The 24,239-nt window shown below is 39.6% G+C and overlaps 2 protein-coding genes across 2 annotated transcripts; one reads left to right on the plus strand and one right to left on the minus strand.

Moving 5' to 3' along the window:
- Positions 1–1,756: 1,756 nt before the first annotated feature.
- LOC131344080 (uncharacterized) lies at positions 1,757–14,462 on the minus strand. Its single transcript, XM_058376036.1, has 8 exons — positions 14,394–14,462; positions 5,996–6,352; positions 5,431–5,685; positions 5,185–5,287; positions 4,975–5,029; positions 4,347–4,453; positions 4,124–4,228; positions 1,757–3,584 (listed from the first exon to the last, which is right to left on the minus strand). Exons 1-8 carry the CDS (start codon positions 14,434–14,436, stop codon positions 3,518–3,520), a joined length of 1,092 nt encoding a protein of 363 aa, XP_058232019.1. The 5' UTR covers positions 14,437–14,462; the 3' UTR covers positions 1,757–3,517.
- Positions 14,463–16,874: 2,412 nt separating this feature from the next.
- LOC131344085 (uncharacterized) lies at positions 16,875–19,552 on the plus strand. The gene is made up of 5 exons (XM_058376046.1): positions 16,875–16,998; positions 17,742–18,098; positions 18,409–18,663; positions 18,779–18,878; positions 19,035–19,552. The coding sequence occupies exons 1-5, from the start codon at positions 16,956–16,958 to the stop codon at positions 19,114–19,116; spliced, it is 837 nt and encodes a 278-aa protein (XP_058232029.1). The 5' UTR covers positions 16,875–16,955; the 3' UTR covers positions 19,117–19,552.
- Positions 19,553–24,239: the final 4,687 nt, after the last annotated feature.

Here is a 24,239-nt window from a genome sequence, read left to right on the forward strand (position 1 = left end):
GAGCGGGGTCAAGTGAAGATGGAAAGTACGGCAGTAAAGCAAGGGGCACAAGGTGAAGCCTCCAAAACTTTCTTCACGGAAGGAGCCATCTAGTTCAGTTAGCTTAGCAGCATTGGCTAACGCCTCACAGCACCATAGCCATGACTCAGGCCTGCTACGTTTTTTTCCCTTTCTTTGAAAAGAGAGTTTGTTCTGCTGTAGTTAACTGTGATGTTAAAAGTGTCTAGACTATGCGTGGATAACTAAAAGTATTTTATGTTCATATTTATTTTTCTATATAAATGGGGTATAATTCCTTTAAGCTGAGGGGAAGAGGGAGCTACAACTGGACATTTGGCTCAGACTTCATTCACTAATTTGGAATGGGCGGGGTTAAACATTTTACTGCAGTCCGCCACTAGAGGGCGACATTTTAGCTGTTGTAATGGACTCTTATTGGGCTGATGTCACTATAAGCTCTAGCTGGAGGTAAAACAAGGGGAGTGGTCAATAGAAACCAGTACAGAGTCGGCTACACAAATGAGGTGAATCACCGGAGTACAGGATACAGTTTGAAGTTTTATGGCATACCTGTTGTCACTGCCGGACAAAAAAATCAACACACCTGTGGTTAAACACAATAAAATTATTCATTAAAAATAATTGAATATCATTAAAAATGCTCACATTTGCAGTGCACACTTCAGATAAACATCAGAGAAACTATTGTTTCTCGTTGGTGTGGTTTATGGTTTCATGTCTAAATATTTTTTATGCATGTCCACCTCATCAGAAATTGGGGAACAAGTTAAATGATTTCTAATGTAATGTTAACTTTTTGGCCAGTAAGATAGCTAACTGGTAGCTAACGACTGGAGACTAAACAAATGAAACTGTTTGTGTCATCTCCCGTTCTACAGTTTTCAGAAGCGCACGGTTTTTCTATCAGATCAGTGTAGATGTCAGGTCACTCAACCGGAGGTCATCCTGTCACATCGTCCATCCACTGAGTGAGTGTGTACGGGTCGGCTAATCTGGTTCTGTCTGTTAAAGTTAATTTTTTTCAAATAACATTCGCGGTCCTGGACAGTCATTGACCCAACAGTCAGATACATTCAGATTTTGACCAGGCATTGTTTAAAAACAAACTAACAAAATTGATAACTTCCGTTTGTAAAGTGGCCAGGGAAATCTTTCTGCCTCCACCTAAGCTCCGCCCCCCAAAACATCACAACGTTTACTAACAGAAAAAGGGCCTAAAAAGCTTCTGTGTGTATAGACAAGTGTGTGTGTGTGTGTTTTAGAACTGTGTATTTTTCTGTAAAATATTCTTATTCTTTTTATTTAGAATGCAATAGCTGTGTATCGTATCTACTTCTGTTAAGTCAAGTGCTGTGGTTTTATATTTTATTCTATACAATGAAAATAGTTTTTAGATCATAAATGTATAAATGTTGAGTGTAAAAGCAGTGTGTACTGTGTCCAGGTGAGTAACGGCCCACTTCCTGTCCAGCTTATAGAAAAAAGGAGAATAGATTACTACTCTAATTTACATCATAAAAATCATTAAAGAATCTGAAATCAATGTTAAATAGTCATTTAAAATTCTAATCAGCAGCTCTTGTTTCTAACTCAGCTTAAATAAACTGCTAAATCTTTGCCAAGTACAAAATTTTTATTTTTAAGAAATTCACAAGCCTTTAAGCATGAGGCCTGAATCTGTGATCAGCTCATTGCTAGTATACAACCTGCAACACAACCAACACACACTCGTCTGTACACACGGCATATTTAGTAAATACTTCCAGTCTCTGTGTTAAATAACATCTTTTACTCTTACAGAACAATAAAATTGTGTTTAAGTTCTAAATCATGTGATTATTTCTTTTTTGGATGGATGATGGTTAAAACACGCTCCTGAATTCACACCCAGAGGATCCTGATTAACCAGAGGCTTTATTACAAAAACTCAATAAACGAAGAGAAAATAAAAACTGGACACTATTCAGAGGTTCAGGTTTCCGCCACTGGATGGCGATATTGTTCATGACACTTGAGGGTCTGGTGTAAAAGTAAAACAAACAAAATCCCTTTCTTCATCATTATTTATAAATAGCAGGCAAATACATTAACATAGCAGTGAGTCTGATCATTATCATCACTGTTACTGTGTTCATTAATATTTAAAAAAAAATCTAAAGAGAAATAACTCACCTGTAACATGAGCTAAATACTTCACTCAGTATATACATTACCTCATATAAAGTGTAAAAAGGCAAAACAACAATTTTTTTGCATGTATCTTATCTTATATATCTTCTACACATATCTTATATATTCAATGCAGACATATAGCTTTGTCTTTATCATACAGTAAGTGCTTGTTGTAAGTTCTGCTTGAATATTAGTAGATCACATGACCAGCAGGCATATATACAGTATATAGATGGTTAAAAAAAAGTACTTTACCAACATGTCATTTCAGACAGGATATACAATATTTTACCTCTGGTTTGTTCTACAGGTTCCTTTAAAATGCTCTGTAACTTTTCAGACACATTCACATGCACATGTATAAACAATTCCTGACACGATGGATTCAGATGGGACTAAAATCCCAGAGAAATTCAATGCATCTCCACATGCCGTTGTCTGTTAATATTTTGATGTTTAGACAGATGATGGGAGCCAAATCTGGTGAAGATGGACAAAATTTGGAGAAAGAGTAGCAATAATGTCAGTTAGATGTAGGAATGTTATGCATGCTATTGTAATTTGTGACCAGTAGATGGTGCTGTCATGAAATCTGTTGCATAGACTCAGGTCACGATCCTGAAGGCTGAGTTTTGTGTTGGTGCACAAAGTTGCCTGTTGACCAATTACAGGCAAACTGTTTCAAGTATTTAAAATTATTTGAATTGTTTTTGTGAGGCTTACTCTGAAGATGGTCATGTATCCCAAATTTGGTGATAAATGGACAAAATTTGTAGGAGTAACAAGAACAAAATCCAAGATGGAGGAAAATATAATGAAGCGATCACATCACTGAAGTCGGCGGGTGTTGTATCGACCCAGGGAACCCAGGCTTTAAAATTCTGGACCAACGTTCTACTTACAAATTAGGCCCAAGTTTGACCCGATGGTGATGCTAACAGTACCAGGCCCAAATTTGGCAATAATATACCTTAGACCCTTCTGAATCACTGTGCTTTTCCCAGACAGTTCTACGGGCTGCCAGGAACCCGCAAGCCAGAAGAAGAGGAAGAAAAAGAAGAAGAAAAGGTAGAATAACAATAGGGAGCCTACACTCGGTCGGGGCTTGGACTCCTAATTACAATCAATATATTAAAACAATTTAAGAATTGAAATGTCCTTCTGAACAGGATGTGTACAGCAAAAAAAACGACAAGTTCTATGATATTAGCAAGTCTTAAATCATAAAGAGTTACATGCACTGGGAAAATGTCTGATGAGGTTTTATGATGATGATTAAATAAAACTCATCTGCACTGGGGTTGAATGAGGTGTGAAAGCATCATCAGGTTATTTTCACACTGCTGTAGATTACAGGATCGTTCTCCTCCTGCTGCTCAGTGTGACCACACCTGAAATGACACACAAACATGTTTATCAACCACAGACTCTGCATGTTGGTCTGCTTTTATGCTACACTTTGTGGTTTCTTGCTAACACACGTACATTTAAAGATATAAGAGAGGCTGGTGAGGAAACGACTGTTTATAGCTGTGACGGCGTCAGTCAGAACAGGAACTAAAGTCATTTCACAGATGTTCAAGAGCAATTGAAAGCAATTATAAACTTCTAAAAAGTATTCATGTTCTTTAATAATGAAAACTGGTTAATTGTGGTGGTTTAAGATGAATAAAACATGCTGTTATTGATAAAAATGCAATAACAGCCCACCACTGAGTGTTTTATTCCTTATTTCTTAGCTAAATATCACACTGTGAGTTTAGAGAATGAACAATGAGAACACACACTGCTTTTACAATTCTCCTTTAGTCTCACTTTAACCTGCCACTGTTTTCCATAACAGCTTAAATCACACGCTGCTTTTGAAGTCATTCATTTGTGTTCATTCTTAAGTCATGAATTTGTGGATATTTTATGTTTTCCTTCTTACTGTTTGGTTCCTTTGTTGGGTTTGATCCACACAGGAGCATAAATCACTCCTCCTTTATCTTCTTCATCTTCTTCATCAGGCTGAGGGTCTCGGTTTAGCTGTGAACTACGAGAAAGAGAGAAAAACCCCACAGCTAACACAGTGTACGTTTTTACAATTCTACAACATATTAAACTGTATTTTAAAAGCAAGCTCCACTCTATACTCTCTCTATATTTTTTACCCTTCGGTTGCTGCTTGTTTTTGGACAGACGAGTAAGTCACTTCCTCCTTGTTCAACATTTCTTCATCAGTAAGATGAGAAACGTGAGAGCTGAACTGTGGCTTTGTCTGTAAAAACACAACACTCTCATCATCAGATTTAAAGTACAGCAGTGTAGGAAAAATCAGTAACACTTTATTGGTCCAGTTCCATTAACACTTGATGTTTAGTAGACGATCAACTCATCCACAGTCCTGTCAGAATTTCAGCTCCAGTTCGTGTAACGTCACTTGATACCATTTTAGACTCAAGGCCTAAACTACTGCAGAGTATACACATAAAAATACAGGAATTTTCTGTAATTTCCCCAAAATGTAGATTTTAAAGTAATCCCTTATAAATAATTCCTCAGTATGATGTAAGAAAGTTCAGTGAAATAATAAAATTAGGACAAAAAACTGGGGAAAAGCAGAACTACATGCATTTAAAATCTATATAAACAATTCAAATACACTTCAGTTGTCATGAGGTCTCCAGAACTCTACATTTAGTGTGTATTAAAGTGTAGATGTAAAGTTTTACCACTTTAAGTATGTAGTACGCTTTTTAAAGGTACACTTAAAGACACATGTCTTTGAGAAGGTCTTACCCGTGTTTTCTCTCCACTTTCCCCCACGATTTCTTCTGGAGCTTTAAATTTCCTCCTAACAGAAGCAGGAAAACACACAGTGCACATGGACATGCTCCAGAATTCACCCTGTGATCTCATACATCTCAATTAAACAGAGTAAGGAACAATACTGTACATGTTAAATATTGCTGTGTAGATTGGAATGTATGGAAACATGCCGAGTTTTACCTCCTGTTGTGAATCACAGCTACTGAGACGAGGACACTCACTCCGGCAATCACCAAAACAATGACCCAGATTAACCAATGTTCAGGATTTTCAGGGGCGTCACCTGTTAAATCCAGTGATATTTATCATGTAAATATTATCTGAACATGTCACTTGTTATAGAAGTGTAAGTGCACATCATGATCAAATTATTTCCATCAGTAATCATTTGAGACATTCAGGAATGTTGTGATCAGATGGACTCACCCTCGACATGAAGGCTGATGGTTTCAGATCCTGATGTGACGTTGGTTTCCCAAGTGCAGGTGTAATTCCCAGAATCCCTCACGGTTACAGCAGGAAAGGGAAGAACAGGTCCTGATGTATTTAAGGGCTGGTTGTTCTTAGACCACACAAACTGTGAGGAAGTGTGTGTACAGTTCACATCACACCTCAGATTTAACGAGTCTCCTTGTTTAAGGGTTCCGTTTCCACTGAGCCTGATTAGTGACACCTTTAAATCTTTTTCAGAGAGCAGGAAAGACTCCATGTCAGTGACTCAGGACTGAGAGGGGGCTAATAATTATAATACACTCGTGTCCTAAAGTATCAAACAAAACTCCACCATTCTTCACTAATATAAGTACAAATTTATGGAGCTATTGATTTAAAGAGTTTATTGAGAGATCATAATTAGCCAGCAGGATATTCAAGTAGATTTAAGTTTAAATGATGTCTTCTTGAATAATGTCCTCTGATAATCCAGTAAAGAGAGTACAGTATACAAATGAAACAATAATTTCATATCTTAATTTTAATCTTCAACATTTACCTGTAACTTGTAGAGTCACTCCAGGATCACCTGTCCATCTGTCCACATTAGTTATAAATCTGAATTTGTACTCTCCAGAATAACTGAACTGTACATTGTGGATTAACAAAGTGCAGTCTGATTTGTCGTCTCCAGTGAACTCAAAGTCTGACTTGGTGTTTGATAAGCTGTTATAAACATACGGTGGTTTATGACACTTATCTGTGTTTGAGTTCATCGAGCACCAAAGCTTTTGTTCCACCTGATGATTTTGTGGATAAGAATAACTACAGGGAATGGAGACACTGAATCCTCTCACAGCACAGATCGGTTTATCAGGATATTTCACACCAAATTCTCTGTCCTGAGTGAGAACACCTGTGTAGAGAAATAAATGGAGATTAAAAGAGAGTGATAAAGTTATACTGATGTTTTAGATGTTGTGTGTTTTCAAGTTCCTGATCATCTGATATTTCTCATTACTGCACTGTACACAATACACCTTTATACATCGATATATTCATACATTTATACAGAGACATAAACAAACAAACAAACTATATATAAATACAGGATTATTCACACAGATACAAAATGATCATTTATATTTATTAACTATTTAAAAATGTGCACACTAGAGGGCACTAAATCTATTAAATCACACACACGCTCACACACACACACACTCTCACACGCACATGCTCACACATACACACACACACACACGCACATCAACTCACTCACACACACACATGCTCACACACACACACTCACATATTCACTCACACACACACACATGCTCACACACACTCACATATTCACTCACACACATGCATGCTTACATACACATACACACACTCACACACACAAACACTAACACACACCCTTATTCACATACACACACACACATACATACACACACACACACACACTCATTCACACACATGCTCACATACACACACATACACACACACACACAGAGCTTGATCTTACCAGGGACACTGAGAGTCCAGGACATGAGCAAGTTCATTACTAATGTTGTGTTTAGTTTCTTATTAATCATGATTATTAACTCAACAAAACTGAAACTTACTTAAAATCATCATTAGAAGCGTTTTATCAGACAGTAATGAAATGTTCACTAGCATTAGACAGAATAATGTGTGTGTAAGTGTATGATCCAGTAAGTGAGCGTACACACTGCAACATCAATCAGCAAACAATAAAACTCTGAACAATAATTCTGTCTAAGAGTGAGATGATGTTTCATACCGGACAGCACGAGCAGAATCAGAGCCAAGTGCAGGGTCTTCATCTCTTCTTCAGTAACAACTTCACACACTCAGTGTTGGCTCTGAATATACACACTGACCTCACTGACTGGAGCGTGAAGTTTGAGAAGTAGAAACTGTTCCTGGAAGAAAAAAATGTTAGATGTAGTACTTTATACAGCTACAACACCACTAGAGTGTCAAACCATAAAACAGGAAGCTGGACAGAGGCCTCATGCAGCATTTATACCCACACACATACATAAGGACTTATTTATTTATTATTTTATTAATTAATTTTTAATTATTCTTTCTTTCTTTCTTTCTTTCTTTCTTTTTTTCTTGCTTGCTTTCTTGCTGTCCTCCTTTCTTTCTTCATATGGTGGTTGATGGAGGAGTGTCTGGCTACATTTTACCCCAGTGTCCTGAAGTTTTCTCTCTCTCTCTCTCTCTCTCTCTCTCTCCCTCCCTCCCCAATCTCATTTCATTTCATTTCATTTCATTTCAATGTATTTAATTTCACCAAGCTTTATTGCCATGATGACACATGTACATTATTGCCAAATCATTATGGGGAAGAGAAGACATTCTCACGAAAACATGTATTCTTAAAATCATAAGAAAATGTTGTCTAGATAAGTAACCCTTATCTACTAGTAAGTAGTCATGTAGTTTCAGTAGTGAATTTTTGCTATTTTACATTGGACATTATGCTGGAGCTGACAGTTCCGTGGAAGGAGAGAATGGAGGAGGCCTATGAGCAGAAGAGGTAGAGGCAAGCCTTCAGGAGAGCTTCCAAAGCTGCAGAGAGAGCTTCACGATGGCTGTGGATTACCAGGGACAACCGTGGTCAAATGCTATTTGGACACAGGCCGGGAATTAATCACTCCTGGTCGGGTCACCAGGATGGGGGGGGGGCTGAAATTGAAAGACCCCTAAGGACCCCTTATACTGTCATTGATGATGTGTCCAAGGGCATCAGTATCTCATTTTAAATGTGTTTTATTTTTTAAGAGCTCCAGGCTTCTCTCTCTCCCTCTCTCTCTCTCTCTCTCTCTCTCTCTCGTACCCAACACTCCCCCCGCCATGTCATTTTCTGCTGTTATTATTTTAACATTGTTAGGATTAGTATGCTGAAATATTAGAATTTTTAGAAAAGTGAAAAAAAACATTCTTTAAGCAGGTGATTTTAAACTGAATGTTAAAAAAGAAAATTTTAGATGATCTAGCAATCAGTAAAGCTACAACACCACTAGAGTGTTAAACCATAGAGCAGGAAGCTGAGCAGAGGCTTCATGCAGCATTTACATCCACACACATACATAAGGGCTTCTTTCTTTCTTTCTTTCTTTCTTTCTTTCTTTCTTTCTTTCTTTCTTTCTTTCTTTCTTTCTTTCTTTCTTTCTTTCTTTCTTTCTTTCTTTCTTTCTTTCTTTCTTTCTTTCTTTCTTTCTTTCTTTCTTTCTTTTTCTATAAATGTTGGTTGTTGTAGGAGTGACTGAATTATACCCCAGAGCCCTGATGTCTAAAACCCTTCTTTAACTTCCCTTCTTCAAACTGAATGTTAATATGGTGTAAATATTTCACTGGTTAAAGTTTGGACACATTTTTACAGTTTTTGAAAGTGTGTGGGGACAAAAGTCTGTGTGAGACCTCTGTCTGTCTTTTTATAAACAGTTTAGGCTCCTGTGGTGTTGTAGCTATAGTGAATTCCAGGAAGCCCTTACTTCTCAAACTTCACGCTCCAGTCAGTGAGGTCAGTGTGTATATTCAGAGCCAACACTGAGTGTGTGAAGTTGTTACTGAAGAAGAGATGAAGACGCTGCACTTGGCTCTGATTCTGCTCGTGCTGTCCGGTATGAAACATCATCTCACTCTTAGACAGAATTATTGTTCAGAGTTTTATTGTTTGCTGATTGATGTTGCAGTGTGTACGCTCACTTACTGGATCATACACTTACACACACATTATTCTGTCTAATGCTAGTGAACATTTCATTACTGTCTGATAAAACGCTTCTAATGATGATTTTAAGTAAGTTTCCGTTTTGTTGTGTCAATCTTCTTCTTCTTCTTCTTCTTCTTCTTCCGTCTTTTCCCTTCAGGGGTCTCCACAGCGAATCATCTCTCTCCACCTATCCCTATCTACTGCATCCTCAACACTTACACCCACTAGCTTCATATCCTCATTTATTACATCCATATACCTCCTCTTTGGCCTTCCTCTTTTCCTCCTGCCTGGCAGCTCCATGTCCAACATTCTCCTACCAATATACTCACTTTTCCTCCTCTGGACATGTCCAAACCATCTTAATCTGTCCTCTCTAACTTTGTCCCCCAAATGTCCAACATGAGCCGTCCCTCTGATGTACTCGTTCCTAATCCTGTCCAACCGTGTCACTCCCAAAGAGAACCTCAACATCTTCAACTCTGCTACCTCCAGCTCTGACTCCTGTCTCTGTCTCAGTGACACTGCCTCTAAACCATACAGCATGGCCGGTCTCACCACCGTCCTGTATCACCTTCCCCTTGATTCTCGCTGAAATTTTTCTATCACACAGAACTCCTGACACCTTTCTCCAACCATTCCAACCTGCCTGCACTCGCTTCTTTACCTCTTTCCCACACTCTCCATTACTCTGGACTGTTGACCCCAAGTACTTAAACTCCTGTACCTTCTTCACCTCTTCACCCTGTAATCTTACTGTTCCACTTCCCTCTCTGTCATTCACACACATGTACTCAGTCTTAATACCACTGACTTTCATTCCTCTTCTCTCCAGCACAAACCTCCACCTCTCCAGGTTTTCCTCCACCTGCTCCCTGCTCTCACTACAGATCACAATGTCATCTGCAAACATCATTGTCCAAGGAGACTCCTGTCTGACCTCCTCTGACATCTGGTCCATCACCATAGCAAACAGGAAGGGGCTCAGAGCCGATCCCTGATGCAGTCCCACCTCCACTCTGAACTCCTCTGTCTGCCCTACAGCACACCTCACCACTGTCCTGCTCCTCTCATACATGTCCTGCACCACTCTGACATACTTCTCTGCTACTCCTGACTTCCTCATACAGTACCACAGCTCTTCTCTTGGCACCCTGTCATACGCTTTCTCCAAGTCTACAAACACACAGTGCAGCTCTCTCTGACCATCCCTATACTTCTCCATCAACATTCTCAGAGCAAAAATTGCATCTGTTGTGCTCTTTCTGGGCATGAAGCCATACTGCTGCTCGCAAATTTCCACTACCTTCCTTAACCTAGCTTCCACTACTCTTTCCCAGAGCTTCATTGTATGGCTCATCAACTTTATCCCCCTATAGTTGCTGCAACTCTGCACATCACCCTTATTCTTAAAGATCGGCACTAATACACTTCTTCTCCATTCCTCAGGCATCTTCTCACTCTCTAAAACCCTATTAAACAAACTAGTTAAAAATTCCACTGCTGCCTCTCCTAGACACTTCCAGACCTCCACCGGGATGTCGTCAGGACCAACTGCCTTTCCACTTTTCATCCTCTTCTAAGCCTTCCTGACTTCATCCTTTCTAATCTTATCTACTTCCTGTTCCACAGAGTTCACCCCTTCTACTCTTTGTTCCCTCTCATTTCCCTCATTCATCAGCTCTTCAAAGTACTCATTCCATCTCCTCTGTACACTCTCCTCACTTGTGAGCACCTTTCCATCTCTATCCTTAATAACTCTAACTTGCTGCACATCCTTCCCATCTCGATCCCTCTGCCTAGCTAACCTGTACAAGTCCTTCTCTCCATCTCTAGTGTCTAACCTAGTGTACAACTCATCATACGCCTTCTGCTTGGCCTTAGACCCCTCCCTCTTCACTCTGTGCTGTAACTCCTTGTATTCCTGTCTATTCTCTTCAGTCCTGTCCATGTCCCACTTCTTCTTGGCTAACCTCTTCCTCTGAATACTATCCTGAACTTCCTCATTCCACCACCAAGTCTCCTTATCTTCTTTCCTCCTTCCAGATGAAACACCCAGCACCTTTCTTTCTGTCTCCCTGATCACTTCTGCTGTAGTTTCCCAGTCATCTGGCAGCACTACCTGACCACCCAGAGCCTGCCTCGACTTCTGTCTAAATTCCTCACAACATTCCTCCTTTTTCAGCTTCCACCACTTGGTTTTCTTCTCCATCTCTATCTTTGACCTCTTCTTACAGACCATCAAATTCATCCTACACACCACCATCCTATGCTGTCTGGCTACACTCTCTCCCACTACCACTTTACAGTCACTAATCTCTTTCAGATTGCCTCTTCTACATAGGATGTAGTCTACCTGTGTGCTCCTACCTCCACTCTTGTAAGTCACTCTATGCTCCTCCCTCTTCTGAAAATAAGTGTTAACCATAGCCATGTCCATCCTCTTAGCAGAGTCCACTACCATCTGTCCTTCAAGGTTCCTTTCCTTAACTCCAAACTTGCCCATCACCTCCTCATCACCTGTGTTCCCCTCACCAACATGTCCATTAAAATCTGCTCCTATCACCACTCTCTCCCCCGTGGGAATACTCTCTATCACCTCATCTAATTCTCTCCAGAATCTCTCTTTCTCCTCTAACTCACAACCTACCTGTGGGGCATAACCACTAACAACATTCAACATCACCCCTTCAACCTCTAACTTCAGACTCATCACCCTGTCTGACACTCTCATCACCTCCAGAACATTCCTCACAAACTCCTCCTTCAGGACCACACCTACCCCATTTCTCTTACTATCCACACCATAATAAAACAGCTTGAATCCTGCTCCTATACTACGAGCCTTGCTCCCCTTCCACCTGGTCTCCTGTACACACAGTATATCCACCTTCCTTCTCTCCATCATATCAGCCAGCTCTCTACCTTTCCCTGTCATAGTACCAACATTCAGAGTTCCTATTCTCAGTTCTACACTCTTACCTTTCCTCTTCTCTCTCTGTCTGCACACTGTCCTTCCTCCTCTACTTCTTCCACCAACAGTAGCCCAATTTCCACCAGCGCCCTGTAGGTCAACGGCGCCGATGGCGGTCGTTGTTAACCCGGGCCTCGACCGATCCGGTATGAAATTTAGAGGACTGACGATTCGCATGGTTAAATTTGGCAATGTTTTACACCGGATGCCCTTCCTGACGCAACCCTCTCTATTTATCCAGGCTTGGGACCGGTGCAGAAGTCACTGGACTGTGACCCCATGGCTAGATTAGTTTTGTTGAGTTAATAATCATGATTAATGAGAAATAAAACACAACATTAGTAATGAACTTGCTCATGTCCTGGACTCTCAGTGCACTGATAAGATCAAACTCTGTGTGTGTGTGTGGTTTTTCTTTAATCCTTTGCACATATTGAAGCCATTATTTTGATTCACATAATTAACAGAGCCACTGTAAGTGCAACTAACCTTTCCATCTAACCTTTGACCTTTAATTAACTGAAAGACAGAAAAGACTGAGCTCCAGGTAGCTGTACTACATTTCAGACAGGTTACTGATAAAACCATTCATATCATCATGTGACGAATGTGTCAGTTTTTCCCCAGAGGTCATATTAAGATGATATTTAATGAGGAGTCGTGTTTGTCGTGTTTTGCTTCTTTTGAAAGGTCTTTATGATGGCAGTAAAATCATGCAGTAGTTGAAAGAGATACTGAGACGTAGCTTTTGAAAGAGTGACAGAGACACATGACACTTTTAAGATAAGATAAAGAGTCTTGAAATAGTGCAGAATATTGAAAAGTGTTAATGGATAAATCTGAATAAATTTTCTCCTTTTAAACAGCTGTACAGAATCGTCATAGATGGCTTTCAGGATTCTTTAAGAACTACAGGGCTGTTATATTTATTTATCTTCATATATGTATGTGTGTGTGTGTGTGTGTGAGAGTTAGGTTTAGTGCCCTCTAGTGTGCACATTTTTAAATAGTTAATAAATATTAATTATTATTTTGTAACTGTGTATATTAACAGGATTATTAAAGATATAAATATTTACAGAAATAATCTTATATTTATATATATATCTGTTTGTTTGTTTGTTTGTTTATGTCTCTGTATAAATGTATGAATATATCGATGTATAAAGGTGTATTGTGTACAGTGCAGTAATGAGAAATATCAGATGATCAGGAACTTGAAAACACACAACATCTAAAACATCAGTATAACTTTATCACTCTCTTTTAATCTCCATTTATTTCTCTACACAGGTGTTCTCACTCAGGACAGAGAATGGAGAGTGAAATATCCTGATAAACCGATCTGTGCTGTGAGAGGATTCAGTGTCTCCATTCCCTGTAGTTATTCTTATCCACAAAATCATCAGGTGGAACAAAAGCTTTGGTGCTCGATGAACTCAAACACAGATTTGTGTCTAAACCCACCGTATGTTTATAACAGCTTATCAAACACCAAGTCAGACTTTGAGTTCACTGGAGACGACAAATCAGACTGCACTTTGTTAATCCACAATGTACAGTTCAGTTATTCTGGAGAGTACAAATTCAGATTTATAACTAATGTGGACAGATGGACAGGTGATCCTGGAGTGACTCTACAAGTTACAGGTGAAAGTTCAGTTTTAATTTGATGTAGAAATCTCATGTAGCTGATGTTTATTACTCAATAACTAGATTTTTATCTGTGTGAGAAATCCTGAGTATATTACTTTACACATTTAAACAAATTCTCAGATGAATGTTAGACAGAAACACTACAACTCATTTCTAATGATAGAGACACGACAGCCCTGTGGTTTATATATACACACATACAAACTCAGACTTCTACATCTAGAACTTATTAGTTTGGATTTTACTCAATAATTTATCTGTAAATATTCATGTTTAAAACTCTTACTAAGCCACAGCCCTGTAGTGAGCTAATCTTGTTAAATAATCCTGAATGATTCATAATTTATTCTGTATATCAGGATTGTAACAGTGCAGCTGAAACTAACTTACTGCTAAATCACCTTCAGAAATCTTTCATCAGATGAAAAGGAAATGTTCACTAGCATTAGACAGAATAATGTGTGTGTAAGTGTATGATCCAGTAAGTGAGCGTACACACTGCAACATCAATCAGCAAACAATAAAACTCTGAACAATAATTCTGTCTAAGAGTGAGATGATGTTTCATACCGGACAGCACGAGCAGAATCAGAGCCAAGTGCAGCGTCTTCATCTCTTCTTCAGTAACAACTTCACACACTCAGTGTTGGCTCTGAATATACACACTGACCTCACTGACTGGAGATTTGAGAAGTAAGAACTGTTTTTGGAAGAACAAAAAAATACATCTATTATAGATACAACACCACAAGAACATCAAACCATACAACAGGAACATGTTTTTATTTATGAATGAATTTTTTTTCTTTCTACTATCATTCCTTCCTTCCATTCTCTCTCTCTCTCTCTCTCTCTCTCTCTCATTTCTTTTCATTTCAACAAGCTTTATAGACATGACCATGTACATGTACAGTATTCCAAATTTTTGTCATAGAGAACAACAACAACTTATTAACAGACATGTTACTTATAACATTGTTTTTTTATAGAAACAAAGAATTTGAGAAACATGGAGATGATAAAAATAATATAATATTTTACATTTCATTGTCTGTACCAATTATCCAATCAATACCCGGGTCACGGGGAGCCTGTGCCTATCTCAGGCGTCATTGGGCATCAAGACAGGATACACCCTGGATGGAGTGCCAACCCATCACAGGGCACACACACACACACACTCATTCACACACTACGGGCAATTTACAGACTCCAATCAGCCTAGAAGCATGTCTTTGGACTGTGGGAGGAAACTGAAGCACCCGGAGGAAACCCAGCAAGCACGGGGAGAACATGCAAACTCCACACACACAGTGAGCGGGAGCGAGACTCGAACCCAGAACACTGGAGGTGTGAGGTGAACGTGGTAACCACTAAGTCACCGTGCCACCAGTATAATATAATATAATATAATATAATATAATATAATATAATATAATATAACATAACATAACATAACATAACATAACATAACATAACATAACATAACATAACATAACATAACATAACATAACATAACATAACATAACATAACATAACATAACATAACATAACATAACATAATATAATGTTACTCACTGTCCCTCAGGCAGATATGTACTGTCCTGCTAAAACTCAGCTCTCCTTCATTTCTCCCAACAGGATGTGCAGAAGGTAGAACTGGGGGTGGAGTAATTGAAAGTTTTTGTAGCTCTGTCATTGTGACTGTGGGTGGGTCTGGGTGCTGGGGTCACCAGACTGGTTCTGGAGTGTCTAGGTGAGGTGGTGGTCTGTTGTACTTGGGTTTCTCTAGGTGTATGACTGTGTAATTGGAGAGTGGACAGTGGTGATGGTCCAGTAGCTGTGTGCTGGTCTTCCTTAGTGGTGAGTGGGTTGGTCTGTGGAGCCTGGATTATTGGTTGTTCCTCTGAGGTATGGTAAGGTTATGTGGGATGAAGATTGGATAGTAAAAATGAGCAATATGTGAAGAAAAGGACAGTTGATTGTCCATGGTTACCCCGAGGTTGTGAGCAGTGGCTCAGGGGGAGATCAGAGAGTTTAGTTCATGTGCAAAAAAAAACTACAAGCATTTAGGTTTTGCAGGGATTGAGTTTCAGCTGATGAGCCGTCACCCACAATGTCTCAGACATGCTGAGATCTGAGCAGAAGCTGTGGTGTGTGAGGGAGGGAAGGAGAAGTTGGTTTGAGTGTCATCAGCATAGCAGTGGTAAGAGAACTCATGTTAGGATATAACTTCAACAAGAGAGAAAGTAAAGAAGGAGAAAAGAAGAGGATCTGCTCTGCTCCATGTTACTTGATTTGACCAATTTTGTCTCTTGTTTGAATGAAATCTGCTCTAAGAGATTCTGTGGTTTCTTTCAGTAGCTTGAGTTTTTGGGCTTTCATAGCCTGTGCATTTCAGTTCATTTGGGTAGCATATGGTGAGGGGGTGGAGTTTTCTAACTTGTGCATCACCAATGGTTCATACTCTTTGTTTCTAGATGTGTTAGAAGAGAGGAATTTAGAAAAAAAATACAGCTGTTTGTATAGTTGGAGATTCTTACATCATAGTTTACTGCAGGTGATATGAACAGAGATTATCTTTAAACAATCTTTGTTGTTATTTTATCTGTTTCCTTTAGCTGTTCCTGCTCCTGATCTATTCGCCTGTGAGCTGAAGATTAAATATTAAAGATATTCTGGTTTTCTACAAATTTAAGTAAATGGAACTCTTTTACGGGCTCCAATAAAACACAACCCTGCCCCCCCACCCCCCCATGTCATTTCCTGATGTTATTATTTTTAAATAATTAGGTTTAGTATGCTGAAATATTACAATCTTGGAAGAGTGAAGAAAACCATCTTTGTGATTTCAATCTGAATGTTAATATGGTGTAAATATTTCACTGGTTAAAGTTTGGACACATGCATTTTTAAAAGTTTTGAAAGTGTGTGAGGACAAAATTCTGTGTGAGACCTCTGTCTGTCCTCCTGTTATAAACTGTTGAGGCTCTTGTGATGTTGTAACTATACTCTTTAATTTCTTCATTACAGAAACTGCTTCTCCTTCTCAAACTTCACGCTCCAGTCAGTGAGGTCAGTGTGTATATTCAGAGCCAACACTGAGTGTGTGAAGTTGTTACTGAAGAAGAGATGAAGACCCTGCACTTGGCTCTGATTCTGCTCGTGCTGTCCGGTATGAAACATCATCTCACTCTTAGACAGAATTATTGTTCAGAGTTTTATTGTTTGCTGATTGATGTTGCAGTGTGTACGCTCACTTACTGGATCATACACTTACACACACATTATTCTGTCTAATGCTAGTGAACATTTCATTACTGTCTGATAAAACGCTTCTAATGATGATTTTAAGTAAGTTTCAGTTTTGTTGAGTTAATAATCATGATTAATAAGAAACTAAACACAACATTAGTAATGAACTTGCTCATGTCCTGGACTCTCAGTGCACTGATAAGATCAAGCTCTGTGTGTGTGTGTGTGTGTATGTGAGCATGTGTGTGAATGAGTGTGTGTGTGTGTGTGTATGTGAGTAAGGGTGTGTGTATGTGTAAGCATGCGTGTGTGTGAGTGAGTTGATGTGCGTGTGTGTGTATGTGTGAGCATGTGCATGTGAGAGTGTGTGAGAGTGTGTGTGATTTAATAGATTTAGTGCCCTCTAGTGTGCACATTTTTAAATAGTTAATAAATATAAATGATCATTTTGTATCTGTGTGAATAATCCTGTATTTATATATAGTTTGTTTGTTTGTTTATGTCTCTGTATAAATGTATGAATATATCGATGTATAAAGGTGTATTGTGTACAGTGCAGTAATGAGAAATATCAGATGATCAGGAACTTGAAAACACACAACATCTAAAACATCAGTATAACTTTATCACTCTCTTTTAATCTCCATTTATTTCTCTACACAGGTGTTCTCACTCAGGACAGAGAATTTGGTGTGAAATATCCTGATAAACCGATCTGTGCTGTGAGAGGATTCAGTGTCTCCATTCCCTGTAGTTATTCTTATCCACAAAATCATCAGGTGGAACAAAAGCTTTGGTGCTCGATGAACTCAAACACAGATTTGTGTCTAAACCCACCGTATGTTTATAACAGCTCATCAAACACCAAGTCAGACTTTGAGTTCACTGGAGACGACAAATCAGACTGCACTTTGTTAATCCACAATGTACAGTTCAGTTATTCTGGAGAGTACAGATTCAGATTTATAACTAATGTGGACAGATTCACAGGTAAACCTGGAGTGACTCTACAAGTTACAGGTAAATTTTAAAGATTAAAATTAAGATGTGAAATTATTGTTTCATTTGTATACTGTACTCTCTTTACTGGATTATCAGAGGACATTATTCAAGAAGACATCATTTAAACTTAAATCTACTTGAATATCCTGCTGGCTAATTATGATCTCTCAATAAACTCTTTAAATCAATAGCTCCATAAATTTGTACTTATATTAGTGAAGAATGGTGGAGTTTTGTTTGATACTTTAGGACACGAGTGTATTATAATTATTAGCCCCCTCTCAGTCCTGAGTCACTGACATGGAGTCTTTCCTGCTCTCTGAAAAAGATTTAAAGGTGTCACTAATCAGGCTCAGTGGAAACGGAACCCTTAAACAAGGAGACTCGTTAAATCTGAGGTGTGATGTGAACTGTACACACACTTCCTCACAGTTTGTGTGGTCTAAGAACAACCAGCCCTTAAATACATCAGGACCTGTTCTTCACTTTCCTGCTGTAACCGTGAGGGATTCTGGGAAATACACCTGCACTTGGGAAACCAACGTCACATCAGGATCTGAAACCATCAGCCTTCACGTCGAGGGTGAGTCCATCTGATCACAACATTCCTGAATGTGTAAAATAATCAGTGCAGGAAAAAATAAACTTGTATTGACTTTAATATTTAAATCTTCACTACTGTTCTTTCTGTTGAACAGATGAAATGATTTATGGAGAAACGTATAATTCATGGCCCTTCTGGATGGTTGTCATGGTGACAGCTGGACTGATTTTGGTTGTTGTGATTTACAGCAGGAGGTAAAACTCAGAATATTTCCATACATTACGATTTATACAGTCTTAAAAAGTCACATTATTATTATTATTATTATTATTATTATTATTATTATTATTGTTGTTGTTGTTATCAGTGTGTGTTTTGTGTCTCTTAAATGAGTGTGTGTGTGATTACAGACACGTCCACACTGAGCAGCTGAAGGAGGACGATTCAGACATCTACACCACAGTACAGTACAATACATTCACCATGAACTGATCTCACTTTCACACCTCACTTACTTCATTCCACAGTTGATAATATTCCTATAACAGCACGTCCCACAAGTGTGTTATTCCTCTTACACCACACTGATGTCTTAATTATTCTCTATTAAAGATGGACTCGATATTGAAGATGACGGAAAACGTAAAATTTTATATTTTAATTGTAAACAGGTTTAAAGCTCTGATCCTGGAGACTCCTTAGATAAATGTTACTAAACGTTTCCTTACAAAAACCTTCACAATGTCAACAATTATTTTTAGTCTGTTTATGTGGAGCATCCAGTCCCTGTGAATGAGCTGTTACTATAGAAACGATACCGTATCAGAAGGAGTGCATTAATCTGAATATAAAGCTGTGATGTGAAGCTGCACTAGTGTCAGAGCTGCTGTTATAGAAAATTAATCAACACCTTCTGACCAATCAGGATCCAGAACTCGACAGTGCTGTGCTGAAAGTTGGTTCAGAAACAAGTGCTACTGATACTGAGCTTCAGCTTTTTATCACTTACCGCTTTTATCACTTATCACTTACTGCTTTTAATAGTTTTTCCTGCTGTTTTGCTTCTTGTTGTATAAAGTAACTTATAGATGAGTTATTAAATGAATTTGTGATGATGCATAAATCATGTAAGCTATATTTTTAACCGTATCTGCATCATGTAACATTTCCAAGTCAACAATAATTAACTGAAGTGATGTTACTGATTCTTCCAGATTCATAGTCAAATAAATAAATAAGTTTTTAAAAATTCTCATGCGAATAAAGGTTCTGTTATTTATCATTTATTAATCTGACTCTTATATTCTCTAGTCTGATTTTTTAGGAAATAAATATATAAATGTTTGTGATTGTGAACTGAATTAAATCGCTAGCGCTTTAAATTGATCAATACCGCCATCTAGTGGAGAAGAACTGAAACGCTCCTGAAGCTCTATATTCAACAAATGGAGAATTTCTGCAGTGATTAATGTGACTAATAAAAATTACTAATTTCTTAATGGCACTTTTACATGTTTACAATTGACAAGAATATTATGAAAATTCAGTTTTATGCTTTCAAAGTGAGCTATGCTGAAGTGCAAACCTCCAGTAACAGGTTCTCATCCAAGATGGCGGCGTGGCAGTAGCACGCAGCGGCCACTCCGGACTAAAAATGGTGCTATTGTCCCGTTATATGGCATATGGACACCAGATACAACGGTGTTCATGTGTACTACCGCCAGACGCTACTGAATTATGGGGATCATGCATCAGCCAACGTGCACGATGACCTACAGGAAAAGCTTCATGATCTCAGCTTGCTGCGGAGACCAGGCCCTGATGCCGGTGGCTGGGAGAAAAGTCGACGGAAGCGGTGCGCGAGAAAGCGGAAGCGCGGAAATAGGGCGGGTGTCCGTGCTACGCTAAAAACAAACCCTAGCCGGCCGGCACTCCCCTCCATACTGCTATCAAATGTCTGCTCCCTGGATAATAAACTGGACTACATCCGACTCCAGCGAACTACATGGTGTGAGTACACAAACTGCTGCATCTTTGTTTTTATGGAGACGTGGCTCAGCGACAGAGTTCCGGACGCCGCCATTCAGCTAGCCGGGCTAACCGTGTTTCGTGCCGACAGAAATGCAGCTCTGTGCGGTAAGACTCGCGGTGGTGGCGTGTGTGTTTACATCAACACAGAATGGTGTAAGGACTCTGTGCTTGTATCTAGTTACTGTTCCTCTCTGGTGGAGTTTGTGACTGTTAGATGCAGACCTTTTTATTTACCCCGGGAATTCACCACCGTATTCCTTATCGGAGTGTACATTCCCCACAGCGCTAATGCTAAGGAGGCGCTGTGTGAGCTGTACGGAGCTATTAGCGAGCTGCAGAATGCTCACCCCGATGGACTGTTTATCATCACCGGAGATTTCAATCATGCAAATCTCAGAACAGTGCTCCCTAAATTCCATCAGTATGTGGACTTTGCTACGAGAGGGATGAACACACTGGATGTTGTTTACACAAACATTCCGGGCGCGTATCGTGCGGAGCCCCGCCCCCACCTCGGCTACTCAGACCACATCTCTGTGATGTTGATTCCAGCATACAGACCTCTCGTCAGACCGCTCTAAACCGGTTCTGAAACAGGTTAAAACCTGGCCAGCAGGAGCCATCTCTGCTCTTCAGGACTGTTTTGACTGCACTGACTGGGACATGTTCAGGGAGGCTGCAACCAACGGCAACAGCACAGACTTGGAGGAGTACACGTCATCAGTGACCGGCTACATCGGAAAGTGCATTGATGATGTGACCGTCTCCAAGTCCATCACCACACGATCAAACCAGAAGCCGTGGATGATCGCAAAGGTGTGTGCGCTGCTAAGATCCAGAGAGTCTGCCTTCGGAACTGGAGACAAGGATGCCCTAAGAACGGCACGGGTTAAACTGTCTTGAGCCATCAGAGAGGCAAAGCGTGCACACTCCCAGAGAATCCACGGCCACTTCCAGAGCAGTGGCAACACTCGGCACATGTGGCAAGACATCCAGTCCATCACCAACTACAGGCCAGCTCCACCTGTCTGTGACAGTGATGCTTCCCTTCCAGATGTGCTGAACAGCTTCTACGCTCGGTTTGAGGCATGGAATGACATGACAGCGAGGAAGACCATCTCTCCTCCAGAGGACCAGGTGCTCTGTCTCACCACAGCTGACATGAGAAAGACTCTACACAGAGTTAAACCATGGAAAGCTGCTGGACCAGACAACATTCCTGGCAGAGTGCTCAGGGAACAGCTAGCAGATGTCTTCAGAGACATCTTCAACATCTCCCTGAGCAGCACCGTCGTCCCAACGTGCCTAAAGTCAACCACCATCATCCCCGTGCCGAAGAAGTCTCCAGTGTCCTGTCTTAATGACTACCGTCCCGTTGCACTTACACCCATCATCATGAAGTGCTTTGAGAGGCTCGTTATGAGGCACATTAAGAACCTGCTGCCACTTTCACTTGACCCCATGCAGTTTGCATATCGTGACCATTCTCCACTGAACATCGATGGGTCCATCATGGAGATTGTCAAGAGCACCAAATTCCTTGGCGTTCACCTGGCGGAGGACCTCACCTGGTCACTCAACACCAGCTCCATCACCAGAAAAGCCTAGCAGTGTCTCTACCTCCTGCGAAGACTGAGGAAGGCTCATCTTCCACCTCCCACCCTGACCACCTTCTACAGAGGGACCATGGAGAGCATCCTGAGCAGCTGCATCACTGCCTGGTTTGGGAACTGCACCGTCTCGGATCGCAAGACCCTTCAGTGTATAGTGAGGACAGCTGAGAAGATCATTGGAGTCTCTCTCCCCTCTATTACAGACCTTTATACCGCACACTGCATCCGCAAAGCTAACAGCATTGTGGATGATCCCACACACACCTCACACACACTCTTCACCCTCCTGCCATCTGGAAAGAGGTACCGAAGCATTCAGACCCGCACAACCAGACTGTTGAACAGCTTCTTTCCTCAGGCAATCAGGTATCTCAACAGAGAACTGAACTGAGCTGGACACACACACACACACACACACATACAACCAAGATCTGATCTCAGCAGAGAAACTGTACTGTGCTGGAAATGGACACACACACACTTGCACAAAAAACAAAACTGAGAACTGTGTTCCAAGAGAACTGAACTGTGCTGGGCACAGACACACACACACACACACACACACACACACACACACACAAATTGTCCTGTTTGCACGCATAGGTCACTTTACATTACACTTTACACTTTATATTGATCCTGTTTACATGTGTCACTTTAATATTTGCACTCACTGTCTACACTACAGTCGGTCTGCATGTTGTTTGTCTGCACTGTCCTGTCTTGTCATCCTGTACACTTCTGTTGTATGTCTAGTTTTCTTGCACATTAAGTATAGTTTAGTTTTATCTCTGTTTAGCTCAATGTTTGTCTGCATCACTGTACTTTGTCTTTATGTGTAGCACCTCTGGTCTAGGAGGAACGCTGTTTCACTTCACTGTGTACTGCATCAGCTATATATGGTTGAAGTGACAATAAAGCTTCTTTGACTTTGACTTTGAGGTTGGTGTCACTGACCTGCTCTACTGACAGACTGAGGAGGTCGTTCCTCCCCCATGCCATGCGACTCCTTAATTCCACTCAGGGTGGGAGAAGTCAGTGCTGACACTATTCTCTCTCTCTCTGTCCTGGACTGTACAATAAACTATACACCACACACAGTACACTCTGGTTTATACAGAACTCTCAGTAAACTGAGATTTGCACAGGACTCATAAACACGCAGTTTTTGCTCATCATCTCTCTATATCTATAACTTTAAACACTTGTTTTTGCACATTACTTATCTTGTATTCCTCTAATTCTCTATATTTATTCCTTAAATCTCTGTATTTAGTATTTTTGTCTGCTATATTTTGTTAAATTGTGTAATGTTTTTTGTTATATTTTTTGTTATATTTTTGTACCCTTAAATTCAAGTATTTTAGTATTTTTTGTTATATTTCTTCCTATTTTATCTATTGCTTGTGGATACTGCTGGAAGCTGTAAACTTCCCTTTGGGATGAATAAAGTATCTATCTATCTATCTATCTATCTATCTATCTATCTATCTATCTATCTATCTATCTATCTATCTATCTATCTATCTATCTATCTATCTATCTATCTATCTATCTATCTATCTAATAATTTTTCTGTGCAATATTCTTGTTTTTTTTTTTTTTTAGAATTTTATACTTGTTTATCGTATCTATTTCTGTTAAGTCAAGTGCTGTGGTTTAATATATAATTATATACAAAAATTTGTTTTTTTAGATCATAAATGTATAAATGTTGAGTGTAAAAGCTGCACGCACTGCGTCCACATGAGTAACGGCCCACTTCCTGTCCAGTTTATAAAAAAACAGTAAACTTGTAAATTATAATCAACTGTTCTTGTTTATAACCCAGCTTACAAAATGCTAAAAATTTGTTAAATACAAAACACAGGAAGTGTGTATGCTGTGTAAAATGTTTATTTTTAGCTGACAGGAAATTAACATGTTTTTAAGCTGAGCATGAACTGTGAAACTGAGATCAGCTCATTGCTA

This window comes from Hemibagrus wyckioides, linkage group LG23, assembly GCF_019097595.1.
Source record: "Hemibagrus wyckioides isolate EC202008001 linkage group LG23, SWU_Hwy_1.0, whole genome shotgun sequence".
Lineage (NCBI taxonomy): Eukaryota > Metazoa > Chordata > Actinopteri > Siluriformes > Bagridae > Hemibagrus > Hemibagrus wyckioides.

Coding starts and splice junctions, on each gene's coding strand:
- LOC131344080 (XM_058376036.1), bottom strand. CDS start 14,436: ATGAAGACGCTGCACTTGGCTCTGATTCTGCTCGTGCTGTCCG. Junction 6,353..14,393: donor GATTCTGCTCGTGCTGTCCG/GTATGAAACATC, acceptor TTCTCTACACAG/GTGTTCTCACTCAGGACAGA. Junction 5,030..5,184: donor GCTGTGATTCACAACAGGAG/GTAAAACTCGGC, acceptor TGCTTCTGTTAG/GAGGAAATTTAAAGCTCCAG.
- LOC131344085 (XM_058376046.1), top strand. CDS start 16,956: ATGAAGACCCTGCACTTGGCTCTGATTCTGCTCGTGCTGTCCG. Junction 18,099..18,408: donor AGTGACTCTACAAGTTACAG/GTAAATTTTAAA, acceptor TCTCTGAAAAAG/ATTTAAAGGTGTCACTAATC. Junction 18,879..19,034: donor GTTGTGATTTACAGCAGGAG/GTAAAACTCAGA, acceptor GTGTGATTACAG/ACACGTCCACACTGAGCAGC.